Below are 17,442 nucleotides of genomic sequence, written 5' to 3'. Positions count from 1 at the left end.
GGAGCCGGGGCAGGGCCGACCTCCGGCTCCCCACGCCGCCGCGCGCCTGCCCGTTCGCCCAGGCGCGGGCCCTCCGCGCGCCGCCGCTTACCTCGCTCGCTCAGGATGCCGTCGATGCTGTGTTTCGCCTTCTTCTCGCTCTCTTCGGCCTCCTTCCTCTCCAGGTCGACCTCCTCCTCCTCGCCTTTCCCGAATTTACTCCTCAAGATTCGGCTGATGGAACTCACTGGGGGTGGAAGGAGGCAGGGAGCGCCAAGGGCTGAGAAGGGCAGGGCGACGCCGGGGAGCGCCCCCACATCCAGTCCGCGCCCCGGAGTCGGGGCCCCGCAGAGCTCACTTCTGCCTCCTCCTGCCTCCTGAGGCCTCCACGTCTGTCCATCACCCCCTTCAGCATGTCTTCGAACCCACCCCACCCCCATAATCAACATCTAGGAAAAGTGAGACTGGAGCTTGGGGAGCTCGCCCTTCTACGTGCGGGCCAGGGACCTCCGTGGCTGCCCCTCTCTCCAGCAGGAAGCGTTTTCTTCTCGACTCTATAGACAGGGCTCGAGGTCTCCAATCTAAGAGAATACTCCCGCCTGCCCACCCTCCACCCCCCTCCACCGCCACCACCTGAAGGCGCGGGGCGGGCCCAGCGTTCCCGTCCGGGGAGGAAGGCCCGCAGCGGACCCTTCCCCTACAATTCAACTCTTTTTTGTTGGTTTTGTTTGAGGCTATAGAGGGTTTCAATTTCAACTGCAGAACCGTTTCCTATTGTGAAAATCAAAAGAAAATGCACTCCCCCCCCCCAACCCATTTATTTTTTCCAGATTCCAGTGCGGTAAACAAATCCATGCTCCGAAATATCTCCTTCTCTCCGTGGGGGGAAAGGGAGTTTCCTTGTAATTAAAAACAAACTCCCCTGCGCGCCCTGGCTCTCGGCATGCGCTCGCCCCTCTCCCCCCTGCGCCACCCACGGCTGCCGAGGGGCGCCGGATGGTCCCTGGGACCCTCGGGGGCACTGCAGGCCCGTGTGGAGCCTTCCTCCCTCCTCGGCGGACTCCGCAAAGCCTCTGCGGCCCAGTCCCATCTCCTTGCAGCGGAGGTTACCAAAACATTTGTTTCTCTTTAAAAGGGAACATCAGTATTAATAAAGGCTTGGCCCGCGCCTCTCGTTTCCTGCCCTGTTTCCTGCACAGAAATCCTCTTCGGGGAACCCTCCGCGGCGGTCTCAAAACCCCAGGACCAGCAGCTCCACGCTCTCGCCATAAAACCCTGGTTCGTGAATATTTCAGGGCCCTCCGAGGAGCCGGCTCCCGATGGCCCAGATCGATCATTGGGGTGATTATAGCTTAAAGGATCCGCCCGAGAAATAGCGCTTTATGGCCTCGCCTCGGGAAGACGTTGATGGGCCTGATACCTGAGGGCACCGTGTTTCGATCGCAGACCGCATCTTTGAGTAATTTGTCTCGAATTTCCCAGCTGAACATGCCCGGGTTCTCTCTTTTGTACTCCTCAATTTTCTTCTCCACGTCGGGCGTTGTCACCTGCTTTAAGAGAACAAGCGGGCAGGTGTTGGTACCCAGTCGTCTGGGCCAGATGTGGCGGCACCACCGCCTCGGAGCCTAGCGGAATGCGCCTTCCCGCACCCCCTGCCTGGGAAGGTTCTCCTCGTTGGCGAGAAGATCCCAACTCTCTACGGCAGTTTATTTTTAGTTAGGGCCAGACATAAAGTCAGCATACCCTGAAGCAACCTAGGCGCCCTCCCCTCCCCTGATACACTCGTACAATCTGGGTACATGAAAAAGTGGGGTGCACTTTCTGATCCCTGGAAATAGGGCAAGGCAATTCCTGACACAAAATCAACACGAAAACGAAACTAAAATAAAAAAATGCTTGCGAGAGAAGCAGAGAAATCAAGTGAGATCTGCAACTTTTGCCTCTTAAAAGGAGCACACGGTTTTAGCTGAAGTGAAGAGCCAAATGAAATGCAGGAGGCGAATATCTAAGTTTTCAAAAATTAGATTGGAAAACAAATGGGGATAATTCGAGAAACTGGCTCTTAATTCTTCTCCAATTAAAAGAGTTTCCAGAGGTTCTGAGAGAGGTTACAAAGGGCACTGAGGAGGGAGGGGTGTGCAGGGCGCTCAGAAGTCTTGAGTGCACCAGAACTCTCCTTTCGGTTTTGCCCTGAGGCACCTGGAAAATTATATTGCATTTTGCCCACATCCAGGAGAAGAGGCAGACCTGAGGTAACCCCCTCCCACTCAGCCCTAGACGGTGGGACTCCCTCTTTTCTTTTTTAAAATGGAACCAACATCATTTGAGTGTAGCGCCAAACTGCTTTTTAAAAACCAAGTCCTTGGCTCATTTCAAAGAAAACAAACGATCCAGCTTTTGACTTTTTGAAGACTGGGAGAGACCACTTGGACTGGGAGAGACAAATTGGACTGGGAGAGATTGGGGACAGGAGTTGGGAGAGAAACCATTTAAAAAAAAAAAAAAACAGAAATGACTCCTTCGGTTAGTTTTGTAAACAGAGGTGCAGTGGGTGGGAGCTAGGGAGCTACTTGGGGAAGGAACCAGCAACAGGTGAGCACACACGGTTTGTTGTTTACCTATTAAAATAATGTGCTGAGGCATTGCAGGGTGTAGGGCAATAAAAATACACTGTCTCTTCTTTACAAAAGGGCTGGAGTTTTCCCTTGGAGTTTATCAAGGAACCTCAGCTTAGGCAGCCTAAGTAAGTGTCCCCCACACTGGCCACACACACACACACACACACCTCCCTAGACTTGAAAACCATTCCTTGAAAACTCCCAGGTGGCAGTCCTGTCCCCCAGCCTGCTCTTCCCGAACCCCGAGACAGCAGGCTCAGAAGCCTCCAGAGTCAGCGTGCTTGCTCACCTTGGGTTTGCTGCCGCCAATGGCACCGGGGCGGATGGAGCCGGTCTCCTGGTACCTGCACAGGATCTTAGAGACGCAGCCGTGGGACACGCGCAGCTGGCGGGAGATGACGCAGGGCCGGATGCCGTGGTGGGCCATCTCCACGATCTTGTGGCGGATATGGTTGGGCAGCGGCCTGCCGTTGATAAAAACACCGCCGAGCTGGTTGACTCGGCCCTGGCCGAGGGGGGTGGACACTGGGGGCAGAACATGAAAAGACAGTCAAAGGCAAAGTCATTGCAGGGGAATCGAGGGAAGCAACCGCAAAGATGAGCCCGCCTAACTTTGCACTGTACTGATCAATCCGAGTGTTACAGCCTGGGCACCTCCACTGCCCACGTTCAGCTCCCAGCCCCAGGCCCCTTCTCAGTCGCATTTATGCAAAGTATTAAGCCATTCGGGGCCACATAATACTGTGTGAAGGGAACAACCAGGGCAAAATAACTTGTCCCAGAGAAACTATCTTCCCTTTCTGCCCAGGTGAGGTGGCAACTCTGGGGACCCCCGGCGACCCTGCGGCTGGCACAAAGTGCATCTCGCTCAGGAAACAGCCTCCTAGGAGTCGGAAGTTCGCCCAGGCTCCGGCCTTCTGGAGCTCTGCTCACATCGAACTCTGTCCAGCGAGGGCTGCTTCCTTTCTGAGGGCCCTGGAGGAGCTGACAGCCTGTGGGATTTTCGGCTAAGAGGCAGCAGCCGAGGATCAAAAAGTGTCCCGAAGGGAGGCCGCAGGTGGCAGTGCATGTCACCTGTTACGTCTGGGGACAGGGAGACGGCTGGATTGGTTCTCAGGCCCCCTTGCCTCCAGCCACGCTCTGGGTGTTATTACATTCCACTCCGGACCCAGGACGAAAGGCAGGAGCCACCGACCCTGCATTCCCCCTGGGGCACCTCGACCTCTCAAACTGTCAGAAAGGTTTGGGCTTGCAAAACGTCCTGCCTCCCCCGGGATGACCTGAAAGGCAGTTCCCCAAATGGGTTATGGAAATTTCAAGATGCCACTTAAGAAGAATGAAACTCTAAATCGTGGAATACTAAAAATCCCAAGCACGAGATAGCAGGCCTCACTTTCACAACTTGAAAGCGAGGCAAGAACATTCTTCCACAACTTAACAAGCGTTTAGCAAATATGGGGAAAGCCGAGACAATTTGGGGCGCACAAAATGCGGAGAAGTTGCTTTCTGGAGTTCAGAGGCTGATTTATCCCTTCCCCGCCACGCTTTGTGGACGCGCCTGGAGCAGGCCTGGCCGCCAAATTGCATGGGCGTTTTCGAGAGAACCGCGCGGAGTTTGCAGAGAGAAAATCGGCTGTGGATGTCGCTCTGACTTCCCTCCCGGGGGAAGGGTGCCCAGGCAAGGGTGTCCCTGGCAGCACCGAAGGAACCTCCGGAGATTACGGTTGGGTGGAGTAGCCCCGGCCCAGTCCGGGGCTCCCGGCGCCGCGGAGGCCCTCGCTTACCTTCCAGCGGGAACCCGCTGCGCGGATAGTTCTGCCCCGGGCCGGGTCGCATCATTCTGGGTACAGCTCCAGCCAGCGTGGTCATCCTGGGAGCAGCTTCGCTTGGAAGTTATATTCAGGAGAAGGCGATTTAGAAAGGCGAGAGCGGCGCGGGTGACTCTGGGGAACTCCCCGGAGCGCGGGGAGCCCCTCCCCAAAAAGGCTGGAGAGAGGGAGGGCCGCGGGGAGGAGGACTGTTCGCTTCTAGTCCAGGGAGAAACTTGAGGTGGGACCAGGCTGGGAGGCCCCTGAGTCCAGGATCGCGAGCCCAGGGCGGAAAAGTTTGGTAGGAGTCGAGGCGAGTGGCCCCGCGGCTTGGGGCGCTGGGGAAGGGTCTCAGCGCGCCACAGCGAGCCAGGGAGGGGGCGTGGGGCCGGGAGCGTGGCCGGCCGGAGTCTCCTCCCGTCGTGACAGCGAGTGCGGGGATCCGGGCTCTGGAGCATTTATTAGTTCTTTCACCCAAAGCTTGGTCAGGAGCCCTGAGCTGCGATTGGCCGACGGGGAGACCGTCCCGGGTGGCGGAGACACGCGCTGATTGGGCGACAGCGGCCACTTTCTCTTCCCATCCCCGGCGGTGCCCAGGCCTCCGCCGGCCCCAGAGGGACCTGCGCTGCTCCTTTTCCCCAGGAGACCAGGAAAGACTCATAGAAACCGGGAAGGAGAGCCCCGAGGAGATGACAGCTGCTTGGAATAGAGAGGGGTCCCTGTCTCTCTCTCTGTCTCTGTTTGTCACTCTATGCACTGGGTGTTTCTCTCCTTGCCTGACTACTTCTCAGTCTCTTGGTCCCTTTCTGCATCTCTGTGTGTCCCTTGCTGACTCTGATTCTGTAGCTCTCTGGGCATCTGTGTCTACATTTCTCCCTCTCTCTCTCTCTCCCTCTCTCTCTCTCTCTCTCTCTCTGATTTTTCTTGGCTTACTGCCACTGGAGGGGGCGCAATTCCATGAGAAGGCATTGAGAACCTAGAGACATGTGTAGCTCTCCTTCCTCTGGTCAATGCCCCTTTGGCCTGGGCTTGTTAAGGGGACCCTCCCCAGGGTTCCTCCCAGGAGGAGTCCAGGCCAACCCCATCAGTTCTTTTGTCCTCTCCGTGGCCAGGCAGGGGTACTGTGAAGCCCTAGCAGATGTGGAGAGGCCCGGGGCCTGCTAGTTGAAGGCTGAGGAGGAGGGGAGGGGAAGAAAACGGTCTCCCCTTCTTGATTGAAAAACCCACTCCGAGAAGCCCCAGGTCTAAATCTCGATGGACATAGATTCCCCCACACTCCGGCAGAGACGCGTCTATATGTTAAAGTTGTGCCCGGCCGCGGCGTTTGTTCTCAGGAATTTATTATGGCATTCAGACTAAACTGCTGGAAAAATAAAAGGAGTGAAGTCTTGGCTAGGAGCTGAAGTGTCCCCAGCAGGATATGACGCCAGGAGTGTTGTAAAGGCTGTCTGTCCTTGGAGAAGGTACCATTGTGCATAGCCCTTTATTTATAACTTGGTAAGTGCCAGCGAACTCGCCTCCTTCACACCCCCCGTGCCAGCCCCGCGCCCGCACCAGGCTTTATTCGCGCGGGGCTATTCAGGGACTGTCACTCCGGGGCCGCGAGGTATTCAGGGCCTTAATCAATCAAAAGGATGAGAAACAGGCAGGTTTTTCCCTTTGAAATAAAGGAAACAATGACTTCTGGGCTTCAAATTCCCCCTTTTACTTTTACAATTTTTGAGTTTTTCCTGCTCTGGAGGCCTCCACCCCTCTTTTTTTTTTTTTTTTTTTTTGGCCCTCCCTTCCCCCTCCCACCCCGAGTCCTTTGACAGTTTTTAAGTGAACTCGGGCTCCCAACCCCTGCTAATTAAGGCAAACTCAGAAGGCAAGATGCGGGGTGGGGGTTGAAGTGTGGTTGTTCAATGGTCTTCAAGTTGGTCCTTTAAAAATACACTCACTAATGGGAAAAGCAGGAAGCTTCGGTCTGGGCTCAATGTCAAAAGGCTTGCTTGACCTAAGAGTAGCCACGACAGGCCTCTGCAGGCATGCGACAGGCTGAGGACATCCCCTCACTGTGCTCGCACTGTGCCCCGTGTGACGCCTGGTGCAAAGAGGAGGTGTTGCTTAGCATGGAGCTCTGCTCAGCCTGGCTTTATAGGAAATGATTCACCTTGTCAAGGGGAAAACTGCCTCATTACCTTTTTGCACTCATGGGTCCTCCCCTCCGAAGTCTGTGTCCTTGTTTCTTAAGCCCTTTCTCAGGGGTTGCATCTCGGGAGACGGACTTGGTTCCAAGTTTTCTGTCTCCAAAAGGTGTGAGTGAAGCAGATAGAGCCCTTTCTGGGGTCAGCAGTACTTGTTGGGGGGAGGGAAGTACCGAAAGTGTATTTCCAGGAGGTCAAAGGAACTTCAAGTTGTGGCTAAAAGGAAGCTAGGAGGGCGGTGAGCGTTAAAGAATGTCAAGGGTTGAGTCTCATCTTTTCTTTTCTTTTTTTCTTTTCTTTTTTTTTTTTCCCCTATAGCTTCTTGTTTTCGGGCCCTCCCCACGCTCTCCCCAAAGCATTCTCTCTGCAGAGAGCCGGCCGGTCCGGGGAGGGGAGCGCCCGCTGCAGACTCCTTCTCCCGGGTTGCGCGTCGTTGCCGATGCGGTCGAGCCGGGAGGACCTTTGAATGGAGGATCTAACGGTAGGACCGGATCTTGAGTACGTGCGTCCACACACCGACCACCACTTGCTATAAAACTGTGCAGATGGGAGCCTCGAGGGTGTGTGGGGGTTGGGGGCCTGCAGCTCCGGGGTTCTCTGCTTCCCGGCCTCTCCCCTGCCGGTGTGCTCTGAGGTTCATACTAACCACAGGGTTAGCTCGGCCCTTTTCCACCCGGCCCTGGTACCGGCCAGAAGGCCCCAAGACCCAGCAGCTGGGCGGAGACGGCCGTCAGTCCACTTCCAAAGGCCTCGGGAGTTCAAGCTCCCTGAGGTTGGTGCCCCTGAGGTTTGACCAGAGAAGGCCAGGGCGGCGATGTTGGCTGAGGCTCCCTTGCCGGTCAGTGGTGCCTTTCGAAGCCACGCCAGACCAGGCCCAGAGCCAGCCCGGGCACCGCCACGCGCTACAGGTCTCGGGAGGGCAGGGCGGTGCCAGATTTCCCAGGTTTGTTTCGAAGAACGCACCCCGGGTTCTACACTCAAGTCTTGCCTTCCCTATCTCCGAAGTTTGGACCACCCCTGCTATTTCTTTCCCAAGTCTCTCCGGAAGCCAAAGGCACCCCCTGCCCACAACTCCCTGGAGCAGGAAGGGACTCGCCACCCAGCGCCCTTTCCCCTGCCCGGAACCTGGGTGCCACAAAGTCCCCCGTGCCCAGTCTGGCCGCGATACAGGCGCTAAGTGGCGAAAGAGTGACCCGGTAAAGGGCTTGGAAGGCGAGAGCGCCTGTGCCGGCAGCCCCGAACCTGGGACTGGTAGGCGGCCTTTCTCCGTGGGGACGAGCTACCCAGAAAGCAGCAGAGGGGTTCTAAGCCAGTCCTGTGGATGCACTGCGCTTTCCGCCCCGCTCTCTGTGCACGTGCAAAATGAAACTCGAGTTTTGAGGACGAAAGTAGGGCCGTTTCATTTTGAAAAGGGAACTTGCCACCGCCGCCTCCGCCCCCCGTTTCGGAGGCACCGCAGGTGAAATAAACAGCGGCCGCGTGTGCGAGCTTGGGGTGGGGGCGGTCATGCTTCCCTGACTTGAAGGTCCTCCCTCTCTGCGGGTTTGGACGCGGTCCAACCGCGGGGGAGGGGTGTCAGCTCGGGCCGCGTGACGCCCTCCAGCGCACAGCCCCGTGATGGTGGGAGCCGGGGAACAAGTGTTTCGTGCGGTATGGACTTCCCTGGTCTCTTAGAAATGACATCACGTGTAGCTGGACACAGGCCTTCAGAGGAAATTATGTTCTGTGTAAAATAACGTCCCTGACCCAGGAGGGCGTCTGCCCCTGCCACCCAGGCGTCCTCCCCACCCCCATCTGGAGGGCTGCCCCGCCTGGCCGCCTGCCTGCCTGCCTGGTCCCAGGCACCACTATCAAGAAGCAGTGTGAAGGCTGAACCAGCACCACGAAACCAGAAAGCCTTCAGTTCCGGAGAAAGGCTTTCCCGTGTTTACCGGGAGGAAATCTAAAGGCCAGGTCCTTTGACCACGCGCCTCCCGGATAGCTGCGACGACACCGGATCGGCGACTGCGCGGGTGAAATCCGCGCTGCGCGTCGCAGCCTGGCGCAGCGACCTTCCTTAGGCACCCGCAGCGATTTGTCAAAAGCTTTGGCGCCGCTGTTCTCCCCCTTGGAAAATCAGCCGGGATGAAGGGATGAGATCGGATTTAGGGACCGGATGAGGATGTGGGCGCCGCACCGAAATGTGGTGCGAGGCCAGCAACAGTGGTTCTGCCCCTGCGGTGCCCCTGCCGCTGGGGGAACAGGACAGAGCGTGTGAGGGGGTTCTCAATAGAGAACATATGGTTTGTGGGAAGAAAATAAGACAAAGTAAAAGGAGGAAAGGGAAAAGACGGGAGGGGAAGAAGAGAGGTGGAAATTTTTTTTGTTGTTAAAAGGCAGAGAGGGAGGAAGAGAAGAAATATCAAGACAATTCGTCACCTTACAGATGTTCATTTGGTTCTGCAAAAAATATATATTTTTATGCAAATAGGGAAGGCAAGACTGCAAAGCCTGAATCTCCAGGGGGGAAATTGGCTCATAAAAAATAGAGTAAGTCCTCTCTAATCTTCAAAAAATGTTCTCCCCAACTTGGTAAGACTCCACGAGGGAAATTCGGTAACTGCTCTGCCAGCTTGTGTCTAGGGTGTGCGCATACCGGGTACTTGAGGGGGAAGTTGAGGATTGGGGGCTCTAGGAGGGGAGGAACTGGCTGGTACTGGGGGGAGCCTGGGCCTTGGGGGAGAGGGGAATCAGAGTGGAGGCAGGAGCGACGTTGAGAGACTTGGACAGGAATGCTGGGGGCAGCGGGAGGGTCTGTCGGGTTTCCCTAATGTCTGGAGCAAGGAGGAAGGCCAATGACCTCTCCAAGAACTTCTTCCTTAGGGTGTTTGGCACCATCCTTGGACACAAAGAGCCCCGACTGTGGGTTCCCCTCCTGAGGCCCTGGGACTTGGGGGGCCGGAGTGAACGGAGGTGGGGGGAAGCTAACAGGCCTTTTACTTGAATCAGGCCAGGCCCCTCTCCGACTCCACGCTTTCTAGTACATGAACCCGGAGCCTGGAGCCTTCAGCCCTGCGGGGAAATCTCTCTGTGGGGTGTAGTTCACAAGGACGCATGGGAAGCGGGTCCGAAGAGCCTAAGGCGGCAGAGCCCTGAGTGAGCCCAGGACCAATGGCCTGCATGCCTTTAAAAGTGCTCCAGGGGCACCGACTGCGCGGCCAAACCAGCCAAGTAAATGCAACAGGTGGGGAAAGGGGAGGTGAGGGAGGCCGGGTCCTCTGGAGCTCAGCCGGCAGGATGCAGCGGGAGCCCAGAGGAGCTCAGGTGAGGACGCGGGGAGGATGTCGGGAAGAGTGTTTCACGCTTAGGTCCACCTGGGGCTAGTCGGCCGGGCTCGGGGAGCCCGCAGTGCGAAGACAAGAGCAGGGACCCGCGTGCCCCGGGATACATCCTCTCCTGACCCCCACCCCCTGAAAAAGGGGAAGGGACGTGGCGGTGGGAAGGAGAAGAGAAAAGGAGGGAGGAGAGAGAGAGGACAGCAACAACAAAACCCAGGGGACACTTCAGCCCTTCCAACGTCTAGAACTGAATTGCGTTCAGCTCCTTCCTTGACCTGACCCTTTCTCTCCACCTCCTTTTCCCCGGGAAAACATCAGTTTCCTCTTTTAAACAAAGTTTTACTTTCTGGAGATTAAACTTTAAACGAGCCTTGGATTTGGAGGAGAGACGTGGGAGAATAGTTCTGATTTAGGCATTTGGAGACGGGAGAACCGGGAGGGGGAAATCTGAACAGATTTACGCAGACCGCCTCCAAAGCCGAAAGCGACGGGAAGAAGCCGGCCCGCTGAGGTGGCGGAGGCTGGAGGGAGCACGGGACAGACGCGCAGACCCAGCGCGAACCGGCTGCCTGGTGCGCTCTCGGAAAGCTGTTTGTGGTCCTCTCGGTGGCCTCGCACGCAGGTCACCCTGTCGGCGGTACTTCTGTTTCCCCAGAAAACCACTTGAGAGTCCCAGCGCCCAGCCCCGGGCCAAGAGTTAAGACAAGTAGCCCCAAGAGGGAATGAGCTTCAGAGAGTCCTCCCCCGCCCCCCAACCCCTCTCTTTTCATTTCTAAACGAAATCGAATCCTATCTGGCTGCAAAAGTATATATCACCGGTCCAGAGTCCGAAAGATTAACATTTGGATACGTCGGAAATGTAATCTGCATGGCTAATTGATTCCCAGCGTATCAGTTTAAAGGATAAAGATCGATATCTACATGATGGATACTGTATTAATAGGGGCATAAATAAAGGCCAAGAAGTCGTTACCGAAACCTTTGAAGCCGCTTCCCGACTCTTGGGCCCTCCACGCGGCCGCTTGGCCTCCCCCTCCTGGCCCCCAGCCCCTGCCGGGCGGGAAGCACTCGCATCCCCCGCCGGGAAGGGGGAGAGTCTTCGGCTAAAGCGAGAGTGTTTGCTGTGTCCATGCTCAGCAGAGAGGCCGGCACTTTTTTTTTTTTTCCTGGGCCTCAGCAGGTGAGCTGTAAGGCGGGAGAAAGGGTGGTGTTGAAGCCAAACGCACCACTCACGTGCTTAGATACACACGCAAAGGGCCCACGCAGGGACGGACACAGTCCTGCGCCTTCACACACGCATTCTCACACGCCGACACCTGGGCCTCCATACACAGACATACAGAGCCACACAGACGCGCAATTATCCATCCACACATACATTCCCGCGCAGGGTGTGCGTTTCCCCATCCCCTAGCGCACGGGCGGGAGCCCTGGTCGAGCCCAGGGAGGGGTGATGAGGCCTCCGCGGGCTCCCTTCTGGGTAAGATAGGTCGGAGGCAGGGGCCGCAGTGGTAGGGGTGAGGGAGGGAAGGAGAGGAGTCCTGCGCGTCGCAGCGTCCTTGGAGGCGAGAGAGGCCCACCGGAGACAGGGTAGTTGCAGACGGAGACAGGGTGGGAGATGAGTCTCAGGGAGTGGGTCGCGGAGACAGCCAGGCGAGGGGGACAGAATGGGGGACACTTCCATCTGGAACAAGGACGCCTCAGCCCAGTGGTGGCCAGTTAGTCCCGGTCCCCGCGGCGGCCTCCACCGCTAAGCCAGCACGAGAGAGAGAATTTTCCAAATGCAAATGAACCACCCTCCGCGCCCTTCTCTCCATTAGTTACGAGGGGCGTTTCGACAAAACGGGAGTAATCTTTATTAATTAGCAGCCCTGGAGTGTGCTGTTCTCATTTTGGGCGCTAATCGCACCCAAAGCGAAAGTACTGGAGCCTAATCCCTTCCCCGGACGCCGGCGGAGAGGAGTCGGGAAGCCGCGGGTTCCCCGGACGTGCCCCTTCCTGGAATCGAGTCACCGTCGCCGCCGGAGGCGACTGCATCTCTGGGCCCCGCCAGGAGGCAGTGCCGCAGCCCCGAACCTGCTGCGCGCCGACCCGACGGCTCCCCGAGCCCCGACCCGTCAGGAAAGATGCCCCACTGACATGCATCCCCCTTTGGGGCGCTCGGCACCTGAATACGCGCGGAATCTCACTCTCAGACTCGCACGTACACACCTCGAGGTCCTTTTCCTCCGCCAGCCCTACTCGGACCCCCGCCGCCTCTCGCTGCTCCTGCTTGCAACCCCAGCCGCCTCCTCCCTCCGCAGGTGCGAGGGGGAGCCGGACAAAAATCGATGCTTGGGGCCTAAATCCGTCCTGAGCGGTCAGACTGCAGGGAGGGGCTCGGTTTACCCCTGGGGCTCGGCGACCGGAGTGGGGGTGGGGAAACCTTAGGAGCAAAGAAGGCGGCCCGACTCTTCCCGGGCGCCCAGGGAGGAAGAGGACGCGCGCACGGTGCAGGTGGGGCGCAAGTGGGAGGTCGGGGAGCTCCAGTCTTGGCAGAGAAACCCAGGAAATCTAGACGCCCCCAGGTCTCGCGTGGAAAGCTTGCTGCAGACGGGAGTTGCCAAATTCAGGGTCCTTCAGGGCAGGCCTCCCCAGGATCCGTGTCTTCCACGGCCACTCCTCCCAGTTCGGCCGGGTTTGCCTCCTGGCTCCTGCCCCTCTGGCTCCCACCCCTCCAGTTCCATCACAGCGGGTCCTGTCTCTTTTGCACCTTCCACCTGGACCGTCGTCGGGGCTGCGATTCTTCCGCTCGAGCCCACTGCAAAGGTTCTGACCAATGAAAAGAGGGAGGAGGAGTGAGCCCGGGCACAAACGTTGGAGGGCAATTATTTCCAACCCGTCCGTGGGCTCTCCGCGCGGGACGGCAAGACTCGGAACCCGAGTGGCTCCTCATGGCTTTGCAGCTCAGTTATAAACGCTGTGTGAAGCCTGGCCACGGAGGTGCGCCTCCCTGCATCCTTGTACCCTTGGGCGCCAGTGGCTTGCGGGCCTTTCCGAGTCCCCCCCACCTCTCCCGCAGCCGGCCCTAGGCTGCAAGTCCCAACGCTCAACTTGAGGTCTCTCTTTAGCGCGGTGCCTGAAGCTGCAACCCCTTGGCGTGCAGCCCCGGCCCGGTGTAGCGGCTCAAGGAGCATCGCCCTCTGTTCTACTGCCCCCTTCGTGCCTGCGATGGGCACACTCCAAGCCAGTGATTTTCCTGTTCAGTCATTCATCACCACCTCCGAAAATTCTCATTAAATCCTCAGGATCCTTGCGGACTGGTTACCTCCAGGGCTTGAAACACCGGCAAACCTGGCCCTCAAAGCCTTTCCCAAGGACAGTTTTCTTTATTTTATTCTACCCTCTCCTCCTCCATGGAATGGTCCGCTGCGCATGTCTTCAGGCTGTACTCCAGAGCAAATCACGTGTCCGCTCATTCACTCCATGCAGTGGAATGAGCTTCTGTGATGTCCCAAGTGCTGGGGCTGCACCAGTGACTGAGACTCACCCAAGTTTTCCTCCTGGCGGAGCTGATGTCCCAGAAAATAACCTAACGGAATATGAGTGCAGCCAGCATTGGTTGTGGGTTGAGGCTGACCTCTGAAAAGGCTAGAAGTATGAATCCTCGGTGGCAGGAAAAATAGGGAGAGAGCAGCTATGGAATGCTGGGGTGGGGGTGGGCATTACTATTTCAACCCGGGAAGTCTGGACACACTCAGCCAGGTGGCTTGCAGGAGAGAAGAGAGGGCAGGCAGGAGTGTTTCGTGAAGGAAAGCGAAGGATGAGGAGCGAGAGTGAAGGAACTACAGTAGTCAACAACACTTTAGTGAGAAATTAGTGTGAGCTCTGAGTTCTGAAGTCTGGCAAACTGCGGCTGAGCCTGGGCAGCAAAACTTGCAGATGAACTATGCCTGGAAAGAGAGGACTCTCAGGGCTGGACGCCCTTTGGACCTTTCCTACTGCCTTCTTTCTGAAGACTCCTCCTGGGGGGTATGGAAGGGCTCATGGGGGGGGGGGTGGCTGAATCTTCCCCCGACAGGCAGAGGCTTCTGGGAGGCCACCCCTCTCTCCATCTCTGGGAGTAAGGCAGATGTCCCTGTTGGGGGTCAGGGCCCTGAGACCCCCCCTTCTCCCTTCCTGTGGTTGTGGCTCAAAAATCCAGTGTGGGATCAGCACCTTCTTCTTGGTCCTCATTGCCTGCAAATTGCATTTTTATTTGAAATAAAATGAAGAAGGCCCAGCCTCTTGGTGTCTAGCCACCCCCACACACACACACCTCTGGACCTGTCACTCCATTCCCGAGAAAGGAGGGAATTCCTTCAAGCTAGTTGAGGTAGGTACTTCCTGCTGCACACTGTGGGGGTGGGGGGGAAGGGCTCCCGTCTCTCCTGAGTGGTTCTGGGCAGCTGCCGCTACCTCAAGGGAAAGGGGAAAGGAAGGAATTTTCCAGAGCAGCCCAAGAGTCTAGAGCAGCAGCCATCATTCCTCAGCTGGTGGTTTCCTTAGATACATGGAAAAGAAATGAGCAGGGCCAATCAGGAGAGAACAGTGTACAAAGGGGGACACAAAACCCCCGAATTTATTTATGAAAAACTGTGTATTTATTCCTCCATGTTTAAACTTCTTTCACCTTCAAACCACTCTCCATATGATGCAACACACCTGTCGAGACCTTTTTTTTTTATACTGCTCAAAACAGTTTTTGAACTTGTTGGTTTTGATGTCTTTTAGTGCTTCTGCTGTTTGTTTTGTTTGTTTTGCCTCTTCCGCATAGGCAAAACGTTTCCCCTTGAGAACCTTTTTCATGGAGAAACAAACAGAAAAGTTCCTGGAGATGAGAAATGATCAATAGGGAGGGTGGAGCACAGGGACCATGTAGTTTTGGGTCCAAAATTGCTGAATGCTCAGTGTGGCGTGGGCAGGTGCGCTCATAAATCAGCCATCACGAAATGGACAAATGGGTTGAAAGAGTCTCCAAAGAAAACCCACTGAAGCTGAATGAGTGCAGTCCCTCACAACAATGCCCGCAGGTACTCTGATACAGATGGGTTCCTACAACACTCACCTAGTGGGGGAAGCCTGTACTACAAGGGACCTGTCCTCCAGAAGGTAATTTTGGGTTTTGCAGGGGTCCCCCTTGTATATAGACCTGCAGTGGGGGCTTGAATAAAGGTCATGGCTTTCTTAGAACAGTAAGCAGGAATATCGCTCAGCCAATGAGAGCAGCTTTTACTTGTCATAAAAATGACTGCCAAAGCAAAATTTTGCAAGACTTGGGAGCTACTTAGCAGGGGAGAAAAACAGAAAGTGTGGCTGCAGCAGAGGTGAGAAGGCTCGTGTGGAAAGAGAATCCCCACAGCACCTCCAGACCTAAGTTCTCTATCTCCAAAGCAGGGCAAGGAGGTTCTCAGAAAGGTCTGTCACAAGGAATTAAAAAAGGCATGGCTGTAACAAAAAAGATCATCTCTGGTCCCTCAGAACAAGGTCACATTTCCAACAGGGGGAGAGGGGCTTTGTACTCTACCACTCTGACTGGTGAGGAAGCCAGATTTCAGAAGAGCAAACGGTGCAGTTTCACTGGGGGAGGGTGACCCAGGAGGACAGAAGCCAGACCCCGGGGCACTCAGGAAGAAAGTGGAAGGGCACTCTGGGAGAGCGAAATCAAAGATGCTTTCTGAGCTCACGAAGGAGGATGTACTAGCAGGACGGAAGTTTTTAGAAACAGAAAGAAAAGAAAATCTCCTGGAAAGAGAGAGGACTGCTCCAAAACTGAAAAGAAAGAAAAACAAAAAAGGAGGAGGAGGAGAAAAGAGAAGGGCCAATTACTGGAGAAACACCATGATTAAGACATTTCAGATACGATGAATCCTAATGGATGCCAGTCCAGGTGGGTTCATGTTAGATGATGATGAACAACTGTTTCTGATCTGAAGGCTACGTTTGTATGGAGAGAAGTGACCGGAATCCCCACCTCACTGTTCCAGAATACGTGGCCATGGAGAAGATGCTTGGGGGATAGCGGGATCCAGGTGGCTGAGAGGAGGAAAAAGACATTAGGAAGGCAAATACAATAGTATATGCCAGATACATCACATTGTTTGTTATTAATTTAAGAATATTTCCATTTGTTAGCCCTGGCTGGTGTAGCTCAGTGGATTGAGCGTGGGCTGGGAACCAAAGTGTCGCAGGTTCGATTCCCAGTCAGGGCACATGCCCGGGTTGCAGGCCATGACCCCCAGCAACCGCACATTGATGCTTCTCTCTTTCTTCCTCTCTTCCCTCTCTAAAAATAAATAAATAAATAAATAAAATCTTTAAAAAAAATTTTAAAGAGTATTTCTATTTGGTTTGCTCCCAAGGTTTTCAAACTCACTGATGTTAAATAAAGTAAAATAGAGTTTGGATTTGTACATAGCAAACGTGCAGGGTGTTGGGAAGAAAAGATGGATGTCAATACACTCAACACTTGTACCAAACCCTGTGGAAGTACCAATGGTGGAAGAGCCAGGGTGGGTGGGGACCAGGAAAGGGATGCCCCTCTTCCACCCACCGCCTCAGACTGCCACGCCACCTCTCCCACCCCCTGTCCTGCCTCCCTCCCAGGAAGCAGACCACACTGTCGAGCCCTCTATGAGGATGTGTCCAGAGTCCTGGGGCTCGCGGCAGGAGAGCCCAGAGGCCTGGTGCTCCCAGGACCAGCGACTTGGGCCCCCCCCCCATCTTGTATAAACTGTCTGGGCAGAAGAACTGGGGGAATCAGTCATATGGTGGCAACAGTACTTAATGACACTGGCACATTACCATCATATAATTAGATAAGAGCGATATCACATACAATTACATGACCTTACTCTCACTGTACTTTATGGTTACTATGTCACTCCAATATCATATTACCATTGTATAACGAGCTGTGTAATATACTATACACTACTCAGTACTTGCGCATACTGTATTTATTGAGCCCTTTGTAAGTGCTGGCATTGTTCTCAGCCCTTTGCAAAGACACATTTACTTCTCAAAACAGCCAGATCACATCTAGCTAATTTGGGATAAGAGGGCACAGGGGGTTAATTAACTTGCCCTCCTCGCACAGCTTAGAGAGCCCCAGAGCAGGGATTCCAACCGGGGGACAAGGTTGTGTGGCCAGTCCCCTTGGGTTAGACTAAAGCCCTGCTTCCTGCCATCCCTGTTAGACCCCAAGGTACGGGCTCTGGGACCTGCTGAAACACTTTCCTTCCAGCTGTCGGTCTTGTCCTGGTTGCAAATAAATTCCAACCCAAGGTACCTTTGATGCTTCTGGAATTCGTCTTATCTCCATGGAAAAGAATTTGAAATTTTACTTCACCTTTTAAAACACATCCACTGATACAATCTCACTTCTATATTTTTTTCCTGTATTTTAAGCAAGCCTTTCCCTGACCCCCGGGAGAATGGATCAGCCTCTGTTTCTACGCCAGCAAGGATCTGAAACGCGTTAGCATCACGCATCTGCCTCTCATTCGGGCGGAAC

General features: G+C 55.3%; 1 protein-coding gene across 2 annotated transcripts in view; it reads right to left on the bottom strand.

Moving 5' to 3' along the window:
- Positions 1-4,519, bottom strand: part of PAX3 (paired box 3) — a 92,808-nt gene extending 88,289 nt beyond the window's left edge. Inside the window, exons 1-4 of one of the 2 annotated variants that reach the window (XM_036022797.1) lie at positions 4,382-4,519; positions 2,887-3,122; positions 1,400-1,529; positions 92-226 (exon numbers count right to left, since the gene is read on the bottom strand). In XM_036022797.1, coding sequence (XP_035878690.1) covers positions 92-226; positions 1,400-1,529; positions 2,887-3,122; positions 4,382-4,466 — 586 coding nt within the window. In that variant the 5' untranslated portion in view covers positions 4,467-4,519. The remainder of the gene's footprint in view (positions 1-91; positions 227-1,399; positions 1,530-2,886; positions 3,123-4,381) is intronic. The other variant, XM_028509710.2, reaches the window with a different exon arrangement.
- Between the last annotated feature and the right edge of the window lie 12,923 nt (positions 4,520-17,442).

Source organism: Phyllostomus discolor, chromosome 4, assembly GCF_004126475.2.
Source record: "Phyllostomus discolor isolate MPI-MPIP mPhyDis1 chromosome 4, mPhyDis1.pri.v3, whole genome shotgun sequence".
Classification (NCBI taxonomy): Eukaryota; Metazoa; Chordata; class Mammalia; order Chiroptera; family Phyllostomidae; genus Phyllostomus; species Phyllostomus discolor.
Note: the sequence above shows the minus strand (reverse complement) of the source record. Positions and strands in the feature narration are given on the sequence as shown.